At 44.5% G+C, this 19,170-nt stretch overlaps 1 protein-coding gene across 7 annotated transcripts in view; it reads left to right on the top strand.

The window, feature by feature from the left end:
* Positions 1-694: 694 nt before the first annotated feature.
* The window catches only part of SMOC1 (SPARC related modular calcium binding 1), a 138,510-nt gene continuing 120,034 nt past the window's right edge, over positions 695-19,170 (top strand). For 6 of the 7 annotated variants that reach the window (XM_057420125.1, XM_057420121.1, XM_057420124.1 and 3 more), the window contains exon 1: positions 695-824. In XM_057420125.1, the coding sequence (XP_057276108.1) occupies positions 720-824 (105 nt within the window). In that variant the 5' untranslated portion in view covers positions 695-719. Of the gene's footprint in view, positions 825-1,054; positions 2,220-19,170 lie in introns of those variants that run through there. The other variant, XM_057420122.1, reaches the window with a different exon arrangement.

The raw sequence follows: 19,170 nt of genomic DNA, 5'->3' as shown, positions 1-19,170 counted from the left end.
GGCCCAGGAGTGCCGAACCGAGGGAAAACGGCACATGGACCGTGAGGTAACTTCCTACGCCAAATTTACTTCCTCGGTGGCCTGACCCGGCCGCAGGGCTCCGCAGTGTGTGCCAATGCCAGCGCCAGGCCGGGGACGCCCAGCAGGGCAGTGGGGCGGGCGAAGGGGCAATCAGCGCGGGCCCTCGGCGAGTGCCGGACGCACTGGCGGGTCGTCTCCCGCAGCCCCGCCGGGGCTCCTTGGCACCCGCGCACCCCGTCAGCCGGTGAAGGACCGGAGCAGCGGACGCTCCAGGTGCCGCAGACACGCGGAAAGAGTCCCCCCCACTCTCTGGACAGCCGGCACCACCGCGCCGCCCGGGGCCAACCTGCGCCGCCTGCCTCACGCCCGGGAGCGCTGGCAGGGCGGGGCGGGGCGGATGGCCCTGCCTCCCCGCCATTGGCTGCGGCCAGCAGCGGCCGCGCTTAGATAGGTCCGCGCAGCAGTCAGTGGCGCCGGGCCCCGCCCCGCCCCGGCTTTATAACGGGCATCCCCATGGCCGAGGCGGGTAACCTGCCGCGGCGGGAGAGGGCAGAGACACCCGAGTGGGCCGGGGGCACCGTGCTCGCCGCCCGCCAACGGACACGCCACTGCCGGGCCGAGGAGCGGCTGCCCGGGAGAGCTGTCTGCGGTGGACGCAAAACCCTGCCGCTGTCCCGCTGTTGCCGCACCGAGGGACGATGGTGTCGCGGGCCTGGCGCTGTGCGGGGGCTCGCCCGTTCCTGCTGGCGCTGCTGCTCGTGCATCTGCCTCAGGGTCGCGGCCACCGAGCCACTGGGCCTCGGGTAAGTGAGGGCGGCGGGGCTGCCCCGCCGCGGCAGGTTGTCCTGCGCCCGCCCCGCGCACTGTCAGCGCCGCAGGTGAAGCCCCGGGTGCGCCCCGGACCGGCTTCCGTGGACGCGGACCCTTGCAGGGGCCTCCCCGCTCGGTCGGAGCCGGGTGCCAGCGGACTGCACGAAGGGTCCGCACCGGAGCGACTTGTTGGTATTTACTGCAGGGGTAAAAAAGGAGGGTGTGTTTTTATGTTGCTGGTCTTGCATTTGATGTAGCCCCTGTTCCCAGCACATAGCTTTAGGACTTTCCTTTTTTTTTATGTTCTCAAGTAGGGATTAAATGAGTCCCAGCAATAAAGCTGGATGCCTTCAGCCCAGACTTCTCCCCGTAGGAGTCTAGCTCTGCTTTTTTAATCTGACAGTGTTTGACTTACTGGGGCTGTTAATTTCACTTACCCAACTATTACATTGCTCTGGGGGAGAACCCAACATCTTTTCTAAATATGGTCCTCCCAGTGAGCTAATGTTACCGCTGCAGCACCACGACAGAGGAGCACAAGAGCTTTCAATTATAAAGCTGCAAAACAGTAGCTGTTCTTCAGCCAATGCTGCAATAAAAGCACAGCTCTGGGTAAGCGGAAAAACTTGATCTCTCTGCAGGCGTGTTGGATGCATTGACCATGTGCATTCTTAACCCATCAGTCTGAAACGCTATGAAATGTACCTAATTAACTTACACCATTGTTGGGCAAGACCAGGAGTCTTTGGAGTCTCTACTCAGCCGAAGTATAACAATAAGGGACTTTAGTGCAATGTTACAGTTCTTTAATAGAAGTGCTGTTTGACCATGCTGGTTATTAAATGCTTCTCAGAGCTATGGAAAGTGTACTGGCTGCACTGGTGTCCCTGTGTTCAGCTGTGCTGTGCAGCCTCTTTTATAGCCAGATGTGTAACAGCAACTGTTAGAATGTGGCAGATCAGAACTAGTGTGTGCCATAAACTCTTGGAGACCTGTTGTAAAAGATGGAGAAACATAGGGGTGCTTATGCATGCATCTGCATTATCCGATATCAAACCTCAAAGCTGGCATGATGCCAGATAGAGAGGAGCTTTGAGGTGGTAAGTAAGAGTCTGGCTGTATGACTATGGCCCCTTACCAGCACTGGCATCCAAGTGCTTTAATGAAGAGCAACTGAAACAAAGAACAAAATAAAAAAATCCTGTTGGCAGTGCATAATTGCACAATAAGCCTGTCTATCAAACAGTTTCCATGTATGCTGTTTTTATATACTGTACTTTACAAGGCAGTTTAATTGCTCCCTGTGCTGTGTCGTCTTTGGAATGAGAGCTACTTCAGGAGAGTGGAAAACCAAATACAGAGGACTACTGATGTACTTTTTACTTGAAGTAAGTGAACTGACTTTGCTCTTTCTCCCTTTGTGACTGGGGGAGAATATCAGCTGTGAGTGTCAATGTCTACAGTTACGTAGAAGGGTGTGCCTTAAAGTTTTACCTTCTTAAAGTTTTAACTTAAGAGCTCTTAAATGAAAAGCTGTGAACTTCCACAATGTTTAACTCGTGAAGCCTGTCTTCTCTCCCTTCTAAGTGTCATTCTTAAGTGCATGTGAAGGTGGGGAGTATGGTTTACTCATTTGCAACCATGTTGACTGGTATGATAAGCCCCTAAGATTAATCTCCTCTAGTGATTAGACATTGCCAGTAAAGTTGTTGCTAGTATAAAGGTGCCATACTTTAGGTTCAAATGTACACAAGGAAATCCTTTATTATTCAATTTTTATGACTATTACCAAGTTACACCAGTGTTTCTGATGCTGACTTGTGGCCCAGAATCTGTTCTTGTCAGGAACCTTCCCTGGATTGGAGGGGGGGTGGTTGTCAGTGTTGGGGTTTTGGGGTCTGATCCTCTGGGTTTTCAATTGCTAAGTATGATGTTTATGGTTTCAGACTTTTCCTCATGGTAAGCACTAGAACTACAATTTCTGCAAGCTGAAATGCTTTTAAAGGTGAACAGCGGTGTTTTATCCTACTCAATGAGTTTAAATGAGCATCAACAACACTTAAAGCAGCTTCTTGATCTTTCTCCTTGCATTTCTCCCTTACTTCTGCAGTGTTGCTGATAAGCTGGGCAGCCAGCGTTGTCACTGAATGCATAGGCAGGGGAGTATGGCTTGCTACTGTTTGCAAAAAATGATGAAAAAATAAGGGTATTGAAGAGAAATAAGTATATCTAGATCTCCTGTGACAACAAGGGATCAAACTTTTGGATAAAGTGAGCTAGCTCAAGCTGATTACTTAAATACTGAGGTAGACTACAAGTGCAGTTGTATCTACTGGCCTGCTGGGGTACTTCAGTCACTCAGAAGATGTACAAACGTGTTTCCTGTTACAGTAAACCTACGAGCAGTGACATGAATCCCTTAGACTTGGAAGCATGAGTGACCTGTAGGAAACATCTGGCTTTTGTACCTATGCTGTGGCCCTCTGACAGTTAATAACAGCTGTCCTAAGTAAAGCTCCATATTAAGTCTAATATCATGGATGTCCTAGAAATAACTTGGAAGCCCAGGGCTGTTTTGTGACTCCTTTTCTCACTTGATACACTCTAGAAAAGCTTCTGCTATGTTTCACAATTGCTAGGTCATTTCTACTCTTGTAGGTCTAAAGAGGACTGTGGAAGCAATCAACTGATTATACCTGGAAAATGCCTGTCTGAAGGATGTGGCCTTCTGGAAAGAGATAATCAGGCTTTGCTTTCAATTCATTTTCTATTGTTGCGTGCCTCTGCTAGCATGAAATCTGGAGTTGTGTGACAAGCCAGGTCTTGCTGTTTCCCCTCCTTGACCCCAAAGTGATAGATGGGGACCTTGACTGGGCTGGCTCTTGCACCTCTGACTGTGTGGTGCATTTGAGCAATATTCTTGCATAGCAGATTAAATATTTTGCCATTAAGCTCTGTCCCCCCCCCTGCCCCCAGCCAAACAATAAATCGTGACCTTTGTCTTTCTAGTTCAGAAAGATAGATCTCTGTAGTGCCCCTGCCTTTTGAGTATAATGCCTGGCCATTATGAACTTGCTCTATTTATGGCAGAGAACTGTTGTTGGTAGTAATGACAAATATTAGTATAGGAAAATGGTGCTTGCAGAAGGAACAGAACAGGACTGCAGCAGTGAAAAGCTGTACTAGGAACTGGCTTGGATTTTTGGAAGATTTGGGATATGTACCTTGCAGTGACTGCAGAGGACTAAGAAATGGGAGGGAAGGGCAGTCACTATAACTGTCTTCCTAGTTTCATGCGTGGAAATGTGCCATATCCCTCCTTGAAATGCATGCTGGTTGGAGATGGAGGGACCTTCCACTTCAGAGCTGTTGTAAAGGGAAGGTAGTAGATAGTAAAACTATGAAGATACCCGCAGATTCCAGTGCATAAACTGGAGTGCCACAGAGCAATGGGAATTCTCTGCTACTAGTTAGAACCCCAAATAAGAACTATGACAAAAGTGCTGAAAAGGCTCCTGCAGCTTTGCCATTCCCTATGGAGGAGCAAAGCAGCATTGCAGCTTGGGTCAAGGCACCTGTGTTCTGCTGTACGTTATCACTGCAGCCCTGCACAGAGATTTCCACAAAGCAGATGTCTTTACACATGCTCTGTTAAAATTAGGGAGATTGTTCTTCATGGTGGGAAGAAATTGGAAAAAGACTTAAGATAAAAATATAAAGCAGAGGGCTTCATATGAAGGAGATCTAGAGCAGATAAGTAAAACTTAGGTTTTCAGTGACTCATTTTTGTTTCTTGGTTTGAGCTTTATTATCACTCTGCATTGCAAAAGTCTATACTGCTAAGTAAAATCTGCCGCACTTTAATGTTTTAGACTACCTTACTGTTGGTGAGATTTATTTTAATGAAGGATAAGTACCCAAATGCAAGTCTTTAGAAAAGCATCCCCTAACAGGGCAGATCTGTTACTCTATGGCAAAGAGCTTTTGGTTACAGATACACTGTTTTAGTTCAGTGAGAGATGTTCTTGCTTAAATGGAAGCTCTAATTGTACGTAGAGCTATGCTAATTATTTCTCTTTCTCCTTGTTTCTACTTAAACCTTGAATGTTAGACAGCTGAATTCTTTAATACATACCAGAGAAACTGATCTTTCTTTTTATACATTATTCAACTGTGTTGAGGAAAGGCATTAATTCTTGTATGGCAAATTATTAAAACATTATTACAATACATTAGTATTGAAATAGTGGGTCCTGTTCTAAATGGGAAAAACACTATAGGATCCAACTTGCTCTGTGTAGTCTTAGAGTTGGTGTTTTAACTGCCTGAGCTTCTGTGTTGGCTATGAGAATATCTCACTCATGTTAATGATGATCTGCTGCTAATGAAAGATTTCTGGCCACCAAAAGAACTGTTACAGAGAAGGAAACTACTTGCGTATTTCTGCTGGTGGTGGCAGCAAGCTGTTTAGTTGGTGGAACACCTACAGTGATAACCTCTTGGACTAGTTTTCAAGTTTCTAGCACTAGTCATGTGCTAAGGTAATCTTCACTGCCATCAATGCAGAGCAGATGCTGTCTTGGCATCTTTCATTTCCAGATGGCCTGAAGCAATTGGTAAGATGACTGTAAACTTCATTTCAGCGGTATAGTAGCTCTGAAATATTAATACTGCTGTTTAAACATCTTAGATGTTCTTATCCTGCCATCTCAAACTAATTGTGACATTACTATGTCAAAAAAAAAACCAAACAAACAAAACCCCATTTGTCTCCTGCTTGGCTGCTGAATCCCCAGCTCTTCTGGGGCTGGCACATCTGACAGTGTAGTGAAGTGTTGCATAATAAACTTCATGCTCAGATTAAAATCTAAACATGGAAGCAATGCAGGTGAAACTGAAGCTAATCCCCGAAGGCTGTTGTGCTGACTGTCACACTGTCTCTGTGTGACAGCATGATGGTTTCCTGTCAGAGCCCTCCAGCAGCTGCCATGAGGTCCCTGGTGCTGATGCAACATCCAGGGACTTGGTGGCACAGCAGACCTTGAGTCAAGTTTGGTGTGCAGAGGTGGTAGTTCACTGCTTGGTCATCAAGTGAGGTTCTGGCAGAGAAGCAGATGTTATAACTTGCAACTTGAACTATGAAACCTACTTTTTGTTGTGTTACAACTTTAACTACTGTCCTTGCATTGGTAGGGCTTTAGGCTTCCTATGCTTGTTTATGAGAAACACTTCCATTTGTGAAGTTTTTGCCCCAACACTGAAGGCTACCATTGCTGTGGGTGCGTCGCTTCTGCGCTGGAACTTTTCTGGGTAAGGTTTGAGGTCAGTGTGAGGTACTTGCTTACACGATGTGATGAATGTGGTATGTAACTGTCTCCCTCTTCTGACTGGCTCACTTGAGAGGTTAGTATTTGTGTTCAGCAGCTAACATATGAATCCCATGAAGCTTTCTCTGTGTGATGCCTTTACTGCCAATGGCAGCCTGCAGTAACAGCCTTGGTGGAAGGCTGTCCTGCCAGATGTTTCTAGTGCTGGATTCTCTCAGCCAGTTGTATTCTTGTTCTCAGACCAGTGGCCTAGAAGCCCCCATAACCTTCCATAAACACTGTCAGACTCTTCCCTGGCAGTCTTCTGGCTGTAGCCTGCTTGGGAGGACAAGCCTGCGTGTTGGGTTTGTGCATTTTTGCCTCCCACTGGCTTGTGTCTGAGCCAGCTGCTTTTGAGGGCCCACTGACAGGTGTTCTCATTTGGGGTGGCACGTAGCTATGCAGTGGGGAAGTGAATGGTAGGTGTGAAATGAGAGCAAGCTTAGATGCTTCCCCTCAAGGCCTGTGCCTAGAGATGGGAACATAACACTGGTTTCTATAGGAACAGAGGCTGTATCATTAAAGGTTGGCTCAGGGCTTTGTTGAGTGAAGTCTGGCAGCAAAGCCTAGACAAGCTGCCCACCAGTGCTGCTGGCAGACTCTTCCATGCAGGTGAAGGAAGCCATACAGAAACTGCTGTGTGTAGGCAGATAACTTCCTCTTCCATGGACACCCAGACTCTTCTCCTGGGCTGGAGCTGGAGTTCCTGAGGAGACTACTGCCTCTGGATGAAGAACGTGAATGGATGTGAGCAGTGCAATAATATATGGGTGAGTGTCACAGAGTACCATGCTGCTCAGTACCTGAGTACAGACTCAGACCATGTGTCATGGTTCTGCAAACTGGTTGTCTTGCCCCAAATACTGACTTGGAGTGGCTAAGGGGGAAGAAGCAAACTGTATGCATGCACCATTCTTTCTGTGCAAGGCATAAACTGAATTTATTGAGACTGGCCCAGGAGACTAAATGATAGCCCTTGTCGGTCTAGTACTGGATCAAATTTAATTTTAGAGGAGCATTAGCCTAATATTTTTCCTATTCTGAGTCCTGTGGCAAAGTGAAAGAATGTAACTTCACCTTTTTCAGGGTGGAAGAAGACTGGTGTTCTGCCACTGAGATATTTGCTTCAAGCTGGGGTTGAATTGGTGATAAAGGTGAGGGCTTACTCGTGGGTGAGCTTTTGATGGAAAGAATGTTAGGAAGTACACAAGGGAAGGTGCATAGGAATAAGGAAGATGGGGAAGTAAGACCGATGAAATAACTTGCTTTCCTGGGTTTTTCTTGGCCACTGGTCCAGATAATGATACTTGGAACTGTATCCTGAGGGAAGTGCCGATCCTCAAATAGAGAGAAGAGCTTCCAAAGACTTAGTGGGCAGATTCTGTTTCAGAGTTTCTCTTGGCTACCAGTCCTCTGTATTAGCTAGGTTATAGACTGGAAGGGATGTGGAAAATTTTGTCCATCCCTGCTCTCTTCCCTGTTCTGTGGTTGAGATCAATCACTTAAATTGCATGGGGAAGCCATACTCTGCTTTCTGTTGAGAAGAGTCTACTCACAAGCTTAGCTGCTATACTTAGGCTTGTTTTGATGCATGGAATAGTGCTTGTTCTGTACTCTTGTGGAGTTCCAGAATTCTGGGTTAGGAACTTGTTCTTTGGTTATACAGAGAATCTGAAATATGAGATAATTTGATCCTTCAGTTGCAATTCTAATACTTTAAGGTTTGACACTCCAGCAAATTAAAACAATGCAGCCTTAATGTAAAGGTAACTATCTTGTGTTCTATGGCTGTATTGAAACTGAGTGGACTCATGGCTGCTTCTTGGGCTGCAGAAGCAGCAGCGTGGTTACCTCTGATATAGAGGGAGAGTGAACCAGAAATCAAACAGAGAAGGAAGCATCCTTAGGTGCTAAACCTGGTAAAGGTAATGGTATCCTTTCAAGTACAACAAGGACACATGCCTAGGAGAGGTGTCCAGATGTACACTATCTCTAGATCTTGCTTCTGTGTGTACCAGATACACACTAGGCAGAAGCAGATAGGATGATAATCTCTTGTTGCAGTATCAGTAGCATGATAGTTCAGTTACAGGAAGATTAAAGAACCTACTCTAGCTGGTACATCAAACCACTTCTCTTCCCATTTCTTTGAAGCAGATTTACATGCAATCTACACTTAGGCTTACACAAATACTTGGTGGAATGAGGTGCAAGTTAAGAACTAAAAAGCCAGAAGCTCTTGGTTATAATTTCCAAGTGGAGAATATTAAATGAGTTAGAGTTTGTGGATACTGGCCAGATAAAGGGGTTTGAGTCTGAGCCAAGTAGCTACTTCTGATTCTGGTTGAGTTACCATGTGTAAGGGCGGTAACTCTTGGTTTGCATTTGGCTTATTCCTCTGCTTTTAAAAATGAGCAGGCAGGTGTTGCAAAAGTAGATAAGCTGTGTACAAAAGTAGCTTTTAAAAATGTGCATGTATCTGGAACACTAGAGGGTAATCTGCTCCAAACTTGTAAGTGAAAGGTGAGTTTTAATGTGTACATTTCTCTGTCTTAGTGGAGACAAAGTACTTCTAAGACTGAAGTCCATGAGACTGATAACGTATAAAATGAACTGGGCTGTTCATGCAATGAACATGGCTTTTTTGCTACACAATTCTAGACACTGCCTGCTATTGTTTCCATTTCTGTGTCTTAATCTAAAAATCTGTGAATCTGGAAGAACTTCTTGCACCCTTTAAACTTAAAACCAATACCAATATCTACCTCCAAGGCTTTGGAGTTCTGTCAGGTAAGGAATCTGATGTAAGGCAGCAATGCAGCCATATCTTCCTGCTGTTATGGTAAACTGTAGCCAATTGGATTCTTGGTGCTGCTGCTGGTGGTATTTGCCCTCAGATGCAATCCATCTGAAATAGTCCTGAAAAATATGCAAGGTGCAAAAATCTACCGTGCTGGAGCTTAACTTATCCTGCTTCTGAAAGCAATTGCCATGAGATATCTTAAGTACACTGCTCATGTGTACAAGTCTACAGATTTAATTCTTGACTGTAAGAGAATGATGCTGTACCCAAAGACCTCAGGTTACTCCAGAGATGCCATCCTGCACTTTCTAGGTAAAATCTGAAGTGCTGGCAAAGTGGCAACTGCTTATTTGAATAGATAATACCTAATGGTGGAAGAAAAATACTTCAATGGTGGCTGTGCTTCCTAATGAATGGCTCTTGCTTTCCATAAGAAGGTAAGTGTTGAAGGAATTTGCTATGAATTTTTATCAGGGTTGCTACCAGTATTCCTCCTATATCATCAGTGTCTATAAGCTATCTTTACAACTGTACTATTACCCAGGTACAGCCAGCATTTTTAGGAGCAGGAATCATACCTTTAGGTGCAGGATTGAAAGTCAGAGCTTCAACTTGTTAGGTGCTCTGTAGAGCCAGTGATACTCTGCTGCATTGAGAAAGGATGTTCTCTTGGTGGCAGTAATTGGTCTTTCACTCATTTTACTCTTCCTAGTTTAAACCTGAACTGTAGAAGGAGCAGTTGCTGCAATTTCTACAGACATTAATAAGATGGACATAAACATACTTCGGTAATAGTGTATTAATGATGGTTAAACCCATTGTCTGGAAGTATGTCAGCCTAAATTAATTTTTTTGGATGCTCATCTTTAGGAGCTTCCAGGGAGGGGAGCATTCTCTTCACAGTGAACCCTGAAAGTGCCTTATGTTCCAACTTGGTGGTGGTTTTCCTTTTTAAGTGAAGGACTCTTAAATTGAGGCAGGCCAGTTAGATCCAGAGTGCTCTGGTGTTACTGCCTGGATCTGTTAAAGACTTAAGTTTTCCAAGGTTGCCAGGTTCTGTCCTCTCCTCACTTCCCCTGAAAATAACAAGTGTGTTGGCAGAAAAAATTTGTATTCTGCTGGACTTAGTGTCACCTAAGCTACTGCCCTTAAAACTTGCAGGTTTGTTCAACTCTAACTGCAGGAACTCCCCTCAACTTCAACACCCTGAAAATCAGGATTACATTTAAGGTGGCTGATGGAGCTTTAAGTAACTAGTCAACTTTTGCCATGTTGTCACTAGTATAGGTGCCTTTTGAGGATAAACAGGATGGGGAGTGGGAATCAATCAGTGTGAAACTAGGGCTGCTGATGCTTTTCTTGTCTTTGTCCTCTGTTGTCAATGAGACTATCTGAATTTCAGGATTTTTACTGTGAATGCTAGATACTTAAGGGAGTTCCAGACCAGCTGGATTTGGAACAGAAAGAAATTGTGCCTTTCTTTACCACAAAAGAAGTGCTTCTTTACCTGAAGCACTTTGGCAACAGTATTGGAACTGAAATTAGCTGTTGCTCATCAACATACTGGAGTGTATGGGTTGCAGATTTCTATTCTGGATGTAAAAGCACCCATAGGACAAAGCACCTTAACTCATCTGCTCTGTTTGTAAAATCTGTTGATGTACATCTGTAATGTAGTTATGTTAGCCCTTATCTTAAAAGGATGAAGCTATCCTGATTCATGTCTGTGTGGTTCTTATGTGAAAGTAACTTAAAACCCCCCCAAAAAACACCATCAGTCCCAGCTTCCAAATAAAGCTTTGCCTATAGTATGAACTTCAGAGAAACTCTGTAAAAGTAATGCTTTCTAGAACACCAGTGTTTTTTGGTGCTGAAGTTGGAACTGAGTGGGAGGAAAAAACCTACCACACTTGTGTAAATTTGACTGCTCTTAAAACCTGCCTTTTAGCATCTCTGGATTGACCTAGTTGTATGACAACACATCTTAAGCCCACAGATTTGAGACTCTGATCTAGCTTGAATAGCTGGTGAGCGTCAGAAGTAAATGAAGTTTTTAAGTTTCCTTTTGGAACCCTAAGAATTTACTTGAGTCTCCAAGATGTACTTCTAGTTCTGCTGGCATGAGGACAAACTAAAACCAAAAAAGCTTCCACAGCCGCTTCACCTAGCCCAGGGACTTCCTCCTCTGCCCTGCTCAGGAGCGCCAGAATAGATGGGAAGAGTTCAGTAGGAAGATCCCATGCAGTTTGTGAAGAGAAAGATTTGATTTTAATTGAAACTTTAAAAACCACAAGAAACTTTAGCTGTCATCAGGTTTTTCTCTGTAGCAAAGAATATTGAGTTCCAAAGGCATATCTCTTTTTCCCTACACTAGAAAAAGGAAGATCTCGTATCACAGTAACTGTTCTTACTGCTAAACTTGATACCTTCTCAGGTGTCCCATACAACTCTTAGCTCATTACTGCTTTTCTTAAGAAAATGTCCACATCGGACCTTAAGTGGGGAGTCTCCACTAAAATTACTTCCAACTTAACTTGCCCACTGATAGTCTCACTTTGAGAATAGCTATAGATGAAAAGCTTCTGACTAGCTTTTTTGCTTATGTCCAGACTTCTGTCAAACTATGCTCCATACCCACAGAGATGTGTACCCTGTGTCCTCCCTTCAGGAAGGGCAGGGAGAATGGGAGAACAGTTCTGAACTTGGTAGTTCTCGCTGAACCCTACCTGAAGCCTTCCTCCTGGCAAAGATGAGTCCAACTTCAGGAATTCATGTTTTTCTTTGGAAATCACTGGGACAGGTAAATCAAGTTAAACTGTACATATATTTTCCACCTGACATGCTTTCCTTCAGTTTGTTCAGCTTTGATAAACTCCTCTCAGGTGTAGAGATGTAGCCAACCTTTCAGTGCAGTGATTAAGTGCAGCATGTCAGAGCAAAAGCTAAAGATGATTTTCACTTCTCTTTCCTTTTCTTCACCTTGCTTGAAACCATGGAGAATACAAGCACTTCTACTCAGGAAGTGCCAGAAGGCTGATGATAGACATGATGAGGTCACCTCAGATTAAGAGGACAAAGTAGGGCGTTATCTTTGGCTTGACTCTGGTTAGTATTTATTAGAAAGCGAACCTAGGGATTACTACAAACAACTTAAGCCGAGTGTGTAAACTCTTCACTTCATAGCTGACTAATGTTCATACATATCCATGCATTTCCTAAGGCAACCAATTAGGATCAAGTGAGAAACGATAATCTTGTTAAATCTCATGCCAGTGTTCAGATGGGTAGAACCATACTTATCTAAAATTGCTTTAGTGGGACATGCTAGTGGCTTTTGTTTCCCCAGCAGATGCTGATGTAAAAATACAAGACTCTCTTGGCATCTGTTCTGTTGTGAGGTGATTGACACCAGTGCTTGGTGTTGTTTACATAAAGCAACTGAATGAAGTCACTACTGGATTCAGCAAGATACGAATGCTGTCTTAAGTTAGTAAATGCTGACATCAATGAAGCTTGCTTAATTAATGCCCTGTACTAAATTGCAGTAGGATTTGCTAACTCTGAATAGAGCAAACCTCTTATAGGCAGGGGATAGGATCTGAGGAAGAATTTGTTTCCCAAAGAGTAGGAAGTACTTTCTTCTTTCTCATTCCCCAGATCTGTCCTTGTTTTTGCTGTGGTTGCAGTATCAACTCTAACTGAAACTCTTGTCAAGCTGCTTTCTGGCTTTTTATTAATCTTGAGCATGTGGCTTGGGGCTCTAGATCCCTGAAATGAAGGGGGAAGCACCAGGAAATTTCCCTTTACCTTAGGAAGACACGTGCCTCTGTGTTAGGTTACTTTCTGGGGAGAAAGCTGCTGGTACTTATGTCATCTTGTTATCAACTGATGATGGTTAAAATGTACATCTGGCTTTTGGAAATATTCTAGATGTGTTATGGGGCAACATCTATGTTAAATCTAGGGCTGTATGCGGAGGCTGCTCAGCTTGAACAGTTTTAGTTGGACCTACTGCTTTCAGACGGTGAGCCTAACTTTGTAGGAAGCTTCCCTTTAAGTGTGATTTCGCCTTTGGGGGAAAGTCTCTGTAGAAACTGAGTGAGATTATAAAGTCATCCCATTTTAAAACTCAAATGGCTGTGATTCAAAAATACTCTAACCTACTAAAGAAGCAGTTGTGGAGGGCTGAATAAATAACTGGCAAGTGTCTGCCTTAGCTGAAGCTTGGAATTCACTCCGGTAATTGCACTATGAGCTCTTAGGGTAGAAAAGAAAAACAAAAGGCAGATGTTTCTTTATCAGTCTGAAAGGTCAACAGTTCTCCTGGAAAGATGGGAGAGCTCAGAACCTCCGATTTGCTGTCAGTCAACATGACAAGATTGAACAGAACTGTAATTAATCATTTGCATTCACTTAATTCCCCATTCCTTCCTTTGGTTGCTTTAATTGCTGTTTTATTTGTTTATGCTAGGGAAAGCTTCCTTTCTAGATTTCAAACAATCCCTGTATTTCTTAGGTCTTGCTTATGCTACAGTCACCTCTAATGACAAGCAAGATGGCACTAAGTCATCCACAGGACCAAATGGCATGGGCAGTTCTTAGCTAAAGTGTGAGAATGGTGCCTGAAATCTGCAAATTAAAAGGGTTTCTTCTTTTCTTTTTGCTGGTGTGGCTGGCTGACCTTGCGCAGCTGCCAAAGCCTCCTCACTTCTTCCCCTGGTCCAGCATGGGTCTTTCCCATGGACTAAAATCTTCCAGAAAAATCTGCTGCATTGTGGGCTCCAGGTTCCTTCAGGAAATATCCAGCTGCTCTGCTGTGGCATCCCCTCTATAGGCCTGCTCCACCATGGTCTCTTTGGCAGGCTACCGAGCAATCTCTGTTTTGGCATCTAGAGCACCTCTTTCTCTGACTTTTTTTGGTACTGTGGCTTCTCACTTCCCCCCTGCCATGTGACATTCTGCCTTTTAAGTATGTTTCCGGAGGCATCGTCATCTTGGCTGATGGGTTTAACTTCGGTCTGCAGTGGGTGTGTTGTGGAACCAGCTGTGTCCAGCACAGGACAGTCACTGCCTTCTCACAAAGGCCACCTCTGCACCATGCTGCTACCAAAACCTTGCCACACAAACCCAATGCAGCCGATTGGGTGAGGTTCTACACTGTTGGTCTACAGGCTGAAGAATCAGTGCTGTCTTGAAAGCCTCCAGTAGAGTCAGCAATGATGTGTCTCTGCTTCTGGAAGTACCACCAAGATGGAGTTCACACATCAGTCAAACTGGTTGTGCCCTGAAGTCAGCTGTTTCAGTTCTTTTTGAGGCAGCGTGGATATCTTGTAGAGGTTGTGTATGGTTTTGCTGCAAAAGGTACCAATGCACCTATACGCAAATGCTGTAGTCTAACACACTCTCAGTGTTGTTAATATTTTGAAGATGTAGCATCAGATTGGCTGAGTACTTTCAGGTTCTGTTCCCACATGAATGTAGATTTCAGTATTGATTGTGCTGTTCTGTTTTTTCTTTTTTCCATATGAGTGCTTCTGTTTCTAGAGTACTGTGGTTCTGTGCTGATTGTGAATAGCTGCTTTGCAGACATTTGTGTGACTTCCATAGTAAGGGAAGGCCTGATCACCTTACTTAAGAAGTGCTTTGGGATTCTACGAACTACTGAAGCTTTAGATCACAGGGTACTGATGGGAGTTCTCTGGCAGTGAGTTGGGTGGGTGATGTGTGCTAAATCCCACAGGAACTTGAGCACCTACATGCTATTAATTTCTGCTGGTTATGGCTCCTTAAGGAGCCTCTAAAAATCTGGCATGGCATTGCAATGCTGTTGCAGCCAAACCTAGGGGCTGGCTTTTAATTTTCCCTCTTTGGAAGGGGAAGAGAGCACACAGTTAATGGGAAGAAGTACTATTACTAGTCCTGGTGCTAAATTCCGAAAGAGGAGTTGCCAGATTTTGTAACTCCCCACAGACTTCAACTTGGGAAACTCATAGGAGCATCTATATAGCATCTGGATCTAGTGTTCTGCACCCTTGGATATGGACAAACCCCCATGCTTTGATTCCCTGATGAGAGCATGTGTGGTGGGTTAACCTTGGCTGGACAACAGGTGCCCACCAACACTGCTCTATCTCTCCCCTCTTCAACTGGACAGAGGAGAGAATATATCAGGAGAGGCTCACAGGCTGAGATAAGGACAGGGAGTGATCACTCACCAGTTAGCATCATGGGCAAAACAGACTCAGCTGGAGGAAATTAGTTTATCCTGCTCTCATTTGGTTAATATTAATGAGAAATAAAACCAAATCTTAAGAGCACCTTCCCTCCGCCCCCTTCTTATCTCTACTTTCAGTTTCTCTGCCTTCTCCCCCTCAGCAAGGCAGGGGATGGAAATGGGTGTTGCCGTCAGTTCATCACATGTTCTCTGCTGCTCTTTTCTCCTCATGGGAGGACTCCTCACACACTTTCCCTGCTCCAGCCTGGAGTCCCTTCCATGGGAGACAGTCCTTCACAAACTTCGCCAATGTGAGCCATTCCCATGGGCTGCAGTTCATTATGAACTGCTCCAGTGTGGGTCCCTTCATGATGCGCAGGCCTCAGGAACAGACTGCTCCAGCGTGGGTGCTCGTATGGGGTCACAAGTCCTGCAGCAAACCTGCTCCAGCATGGGCTCTTCTTTCCATTGGTCCTGTCAGGAGCCTGCTCCAGCATGGGCTTTTCCTGCAAGGTCACAAGCTCCTTTGGACATCCCCCTGCTCCAGTGAGAGGTCCTCCACAGGTGATATCCCCTGCTCCACCATGGACCTCCGTGTGCTGCAGAGGCACAGCCTGCCTCACTGTGGTGTGTACCATGGGCTGCAGGGGAACCTCTGTTCCAGCTCCCGAAGCGCCTCTTCTCCCTCCTCCTTCAGTGACCTTCATGTCTGCAGAGCTGTTTCTTTCACATACTCTCACTCTTTCTCTGGCTGCAACTGGTCCTCCACAGTAATATTTTCCTCTTCTTAACCATGTTATTCCAGAGGTGCTACCACCATTGCTGATGGGCTCAGCCTTGGCCACTGGTGGGTCCATTGTGAAGCCGGCTGGCATTGGCTCTGTTGGACATGTGGGTGAAGCTTCTAGTAGCTTATCATAGAAGCCACCTTACACCTTACAGAAGCTACCTGCTACCAAAACCTTATCAAGAAAATCCAATACAATATATTTGGCACTTAACAGTAAAAAGCCTAGCTAGTGTTATGTCAGTGCTGTCAATTGAGGGATAGAATCATGATAAAAGTTTACACCAGTTTTAATTTGTGAGCAGTTTTTTTTCTCTTGGAGTTCAAGTTGTAGGTGCTGAAACTTGACATGTAATAGTGCTAGTGCTCTGTGCTTGATGGTGGAAAGGAATATGAACTTGAACAGAGAAAACACTGCCCAAATACTTAGGTTCCAACTTAAATATCCTGTACGTCAAAGACAAAAATGTCTTCTCTTATCTCTTAGAAAGCTCTTTTTACTGTTGCTTGAGGCTAAAACTTTTCTTCGATAGTTGTCTTTAAATTATGTCTTTTGCTGGACAGCAAGCAGTAATTTGGTCACAGTCACTAAACAGGATAAAAATAAACTTTTTTAAGTTTCCAGAGTCTGCCAACTTCTGTAACATTTTAATCTGAGGGTTTAGGTCACTATGAAATTGTTTCTCAAAGCCTCATGAAGGCTGTGCTACTGCAGTAGTTCATAAACACTTACTGACCTTACACTTTAAAGCACTAATAAAACTGTACTTCCTTTCTTACATTGCTTGCTGCCTTTTGGCAGGATTTTGTGGAAAGTACAAGCTTTAAGTAAAATAAAGCAATTATGGAAAAAAAAATTAAAAATTGTCCTATCTGTAGAAGCGCCACTGCTTCAGTTAAGATTGTTGCCAGTTAACAAGCTTATGTGTGTACTTTTGAGCTGTAACAGCTTCCTGTCATTTCAACCCATAAACAATCATTTATGTTGCATCCATACTGTTGGTTGTCTCCAAGCCCATGTTTGAGTGTGTTTTCTGATCCTCTTCTGTGTGTTGAACTTGTTGCTTTGGTCTGCTGTGAGCTACAGCCAGGCAACTTAGTCCTGTGACAGGGCTGACAAATTTTGCCTGCCAGTTGTATGGCTGGAGCTGGATTTAGTCACTTGCCTTGGTGGTCAAGTCTGGAAGAAGGACAGCTACTGAAGGCAGTTTACACAGCTCTAGACTCCTGGCTGAAGCAGTGACATCTCTTAGTAGTTGAGACTACATGAGCTCTCATTGTACTTCAGTGCCTGATAGCCAGCCTGTGCTGGCTGTAGGGATGGACCATGCAGAAAATGGGATCTTTCTGTTTATACTAGCTTAGCACTTCTAGTTATCAGGCTAATTCAGCTGTTTGTGTCCTGCAACATACTAGTGAATTGAATAAGGCTAACTTTTGGAATAGTCTCTAGAAGCACAGTGATTAAAAAAGCTGTGGCTGTTTGCAACTTACCTTTTGGAGACTGGACACTCAATTGACATTGATAGTAGGTGCATGTCTCCTGTTTTAGAAGCCCAGTGTCTTACTGTTGTGGTTTAAACCCAGTCAGGCAATTCGTTCAGTCACTTCCCCCCACTTCTTGCCCTCCCCCTGTTCCCGGAGGGACGGAAAGGAGAGTCAAAAAGAATGCAACTCCCACGGGTTGAGATAAGAACAGTTTAGTAACTAAGGTATAACACAAATCACTACTGATACCACCAATGTTAACAATGATAAAGGAAATAACAAGGGAAGAGAATACAACACCTCACCACCAGCCAACCGATAACTCATCCCCCAGGCCCGACCAAGCACCGACCCATACCTCCTCCAACCCTGCAGACTTCCAGCCATTCCAGCTGACTCCCAGTTACATCCCGGGCATGACGTGCTGTGGTATGGAATACCTCTTTGGTCAGTTTGGGTCAGGTGTCCTGTCTCTGCTTCCTCCTGGCTTCCCCTCCTCCCTGGCAGAGCATGAGGCTCACAAAGTCCTTGGCCAAACCAAAACATCATTGTTATCAGCTCTGTTCCCAGGCCGAAAGTCAAAACACAGCACTGCACCAGCTACCAAGAAGGAGAAACATGACTGTTACTGCTGAACCCAGGACACTTACCTGCTCTCAAAGACCAGTTTATTAGCTCTTGCCATCACCCATAGTTGGACTGTTTGCACATCACTGGATTGGAGATGTTGGTTCAGTAATAGTACCTGGTATTAGTCATGAGCAAGAGGCAATAATGTGACTTATGAACACTGAGTAGGTACACAATGTGCAGTAAATCCTAGACCTGTGCTTAAGAGCTCCGGGCAAAGCCTGGAAGTGCTAGTTACGAACTCTAATGCTGTCCTATTATATAGTCCCTGTGAAAAAAAAGGCATTACAGCTGTGAGTCTCTGCTACAAGTTAAACTGTGCAGATAAAACACTGCTTTCCTGTCCTGTAGAGAATGCTTGGGAGTTACAGTTATGCTTCCTACCCTTGTCTCCTTAGCAAAGCCATAACTTGTACCCACCATGATAGCAGCAAATAGGAACAAATGTTGACATCTACTAAAAAAAATATAGTAGATCCCCACTCCACCCCAACTTGTGTGAAGAGTTGCAGTGCTCTGGTGTGATGTTCCTGCCAAGTGCAAGTGCAGTCTTACATGCATGAGGAGTAACTTTAATTTCAAGGATGTATAAGACAAACCATTTCTTTAGCTTTTTAAAGATAGGGTAGGCTAAAGCTCTGCATAAAGCTTGTTGAATGGGGAGGATGTATTCCCCCCCACCCCCTTGAATAGGGTATATATCTCAAAGCAATAGTAAATTATTTCTTTGCTAATGTGAAATGAGGAAGACCAGTTCAATGTGAGAATAGTTAAGATGTCTTGGCTAACTTCAGCTGAAGGCAAATGTCTCTGCTTTTAAAATAGGAATACTTTTGCTGGTGTCCTGTGCTGGCAGAGCTTTCTACCTACACTGCAACTTGTATAGGTAAAATTGAACACCAGAGTTGTCCAGGCTTGTTATAAGCATCTATAGTGGCTATCTACAAGTACTTATCTGCTAACAGAAAACTATACATCTCTCCAGCAGAGATCTGGGGTAACTTATATGTTCCAAGTTTAGCATTATAATTAGTTTTATCCTGCCACTTGT

The sequence above is a fragment of the Pezoporus wallicus genome, unplaced genomic scaffold, assembly GCF_028554395.1.
Source record: "Pezoporus wallicus isolate ANWC-B61680 ecotype Strahan unplaced genomic scaffold, APGP_CSIRO_Pwel_v1 contig_5418, whole genome shotgun sequence".
NCBI classification, from domain to species: domain Eukaryota; kingdom Metazoa; phylum Chordata; class Aves; order Psittaciformes; family Psittacidae; genus Pezoporus; species Pezoporus wallicus.
This window is presented reverse-complemented; position numbering and strand designations above follow the sequence as displayed.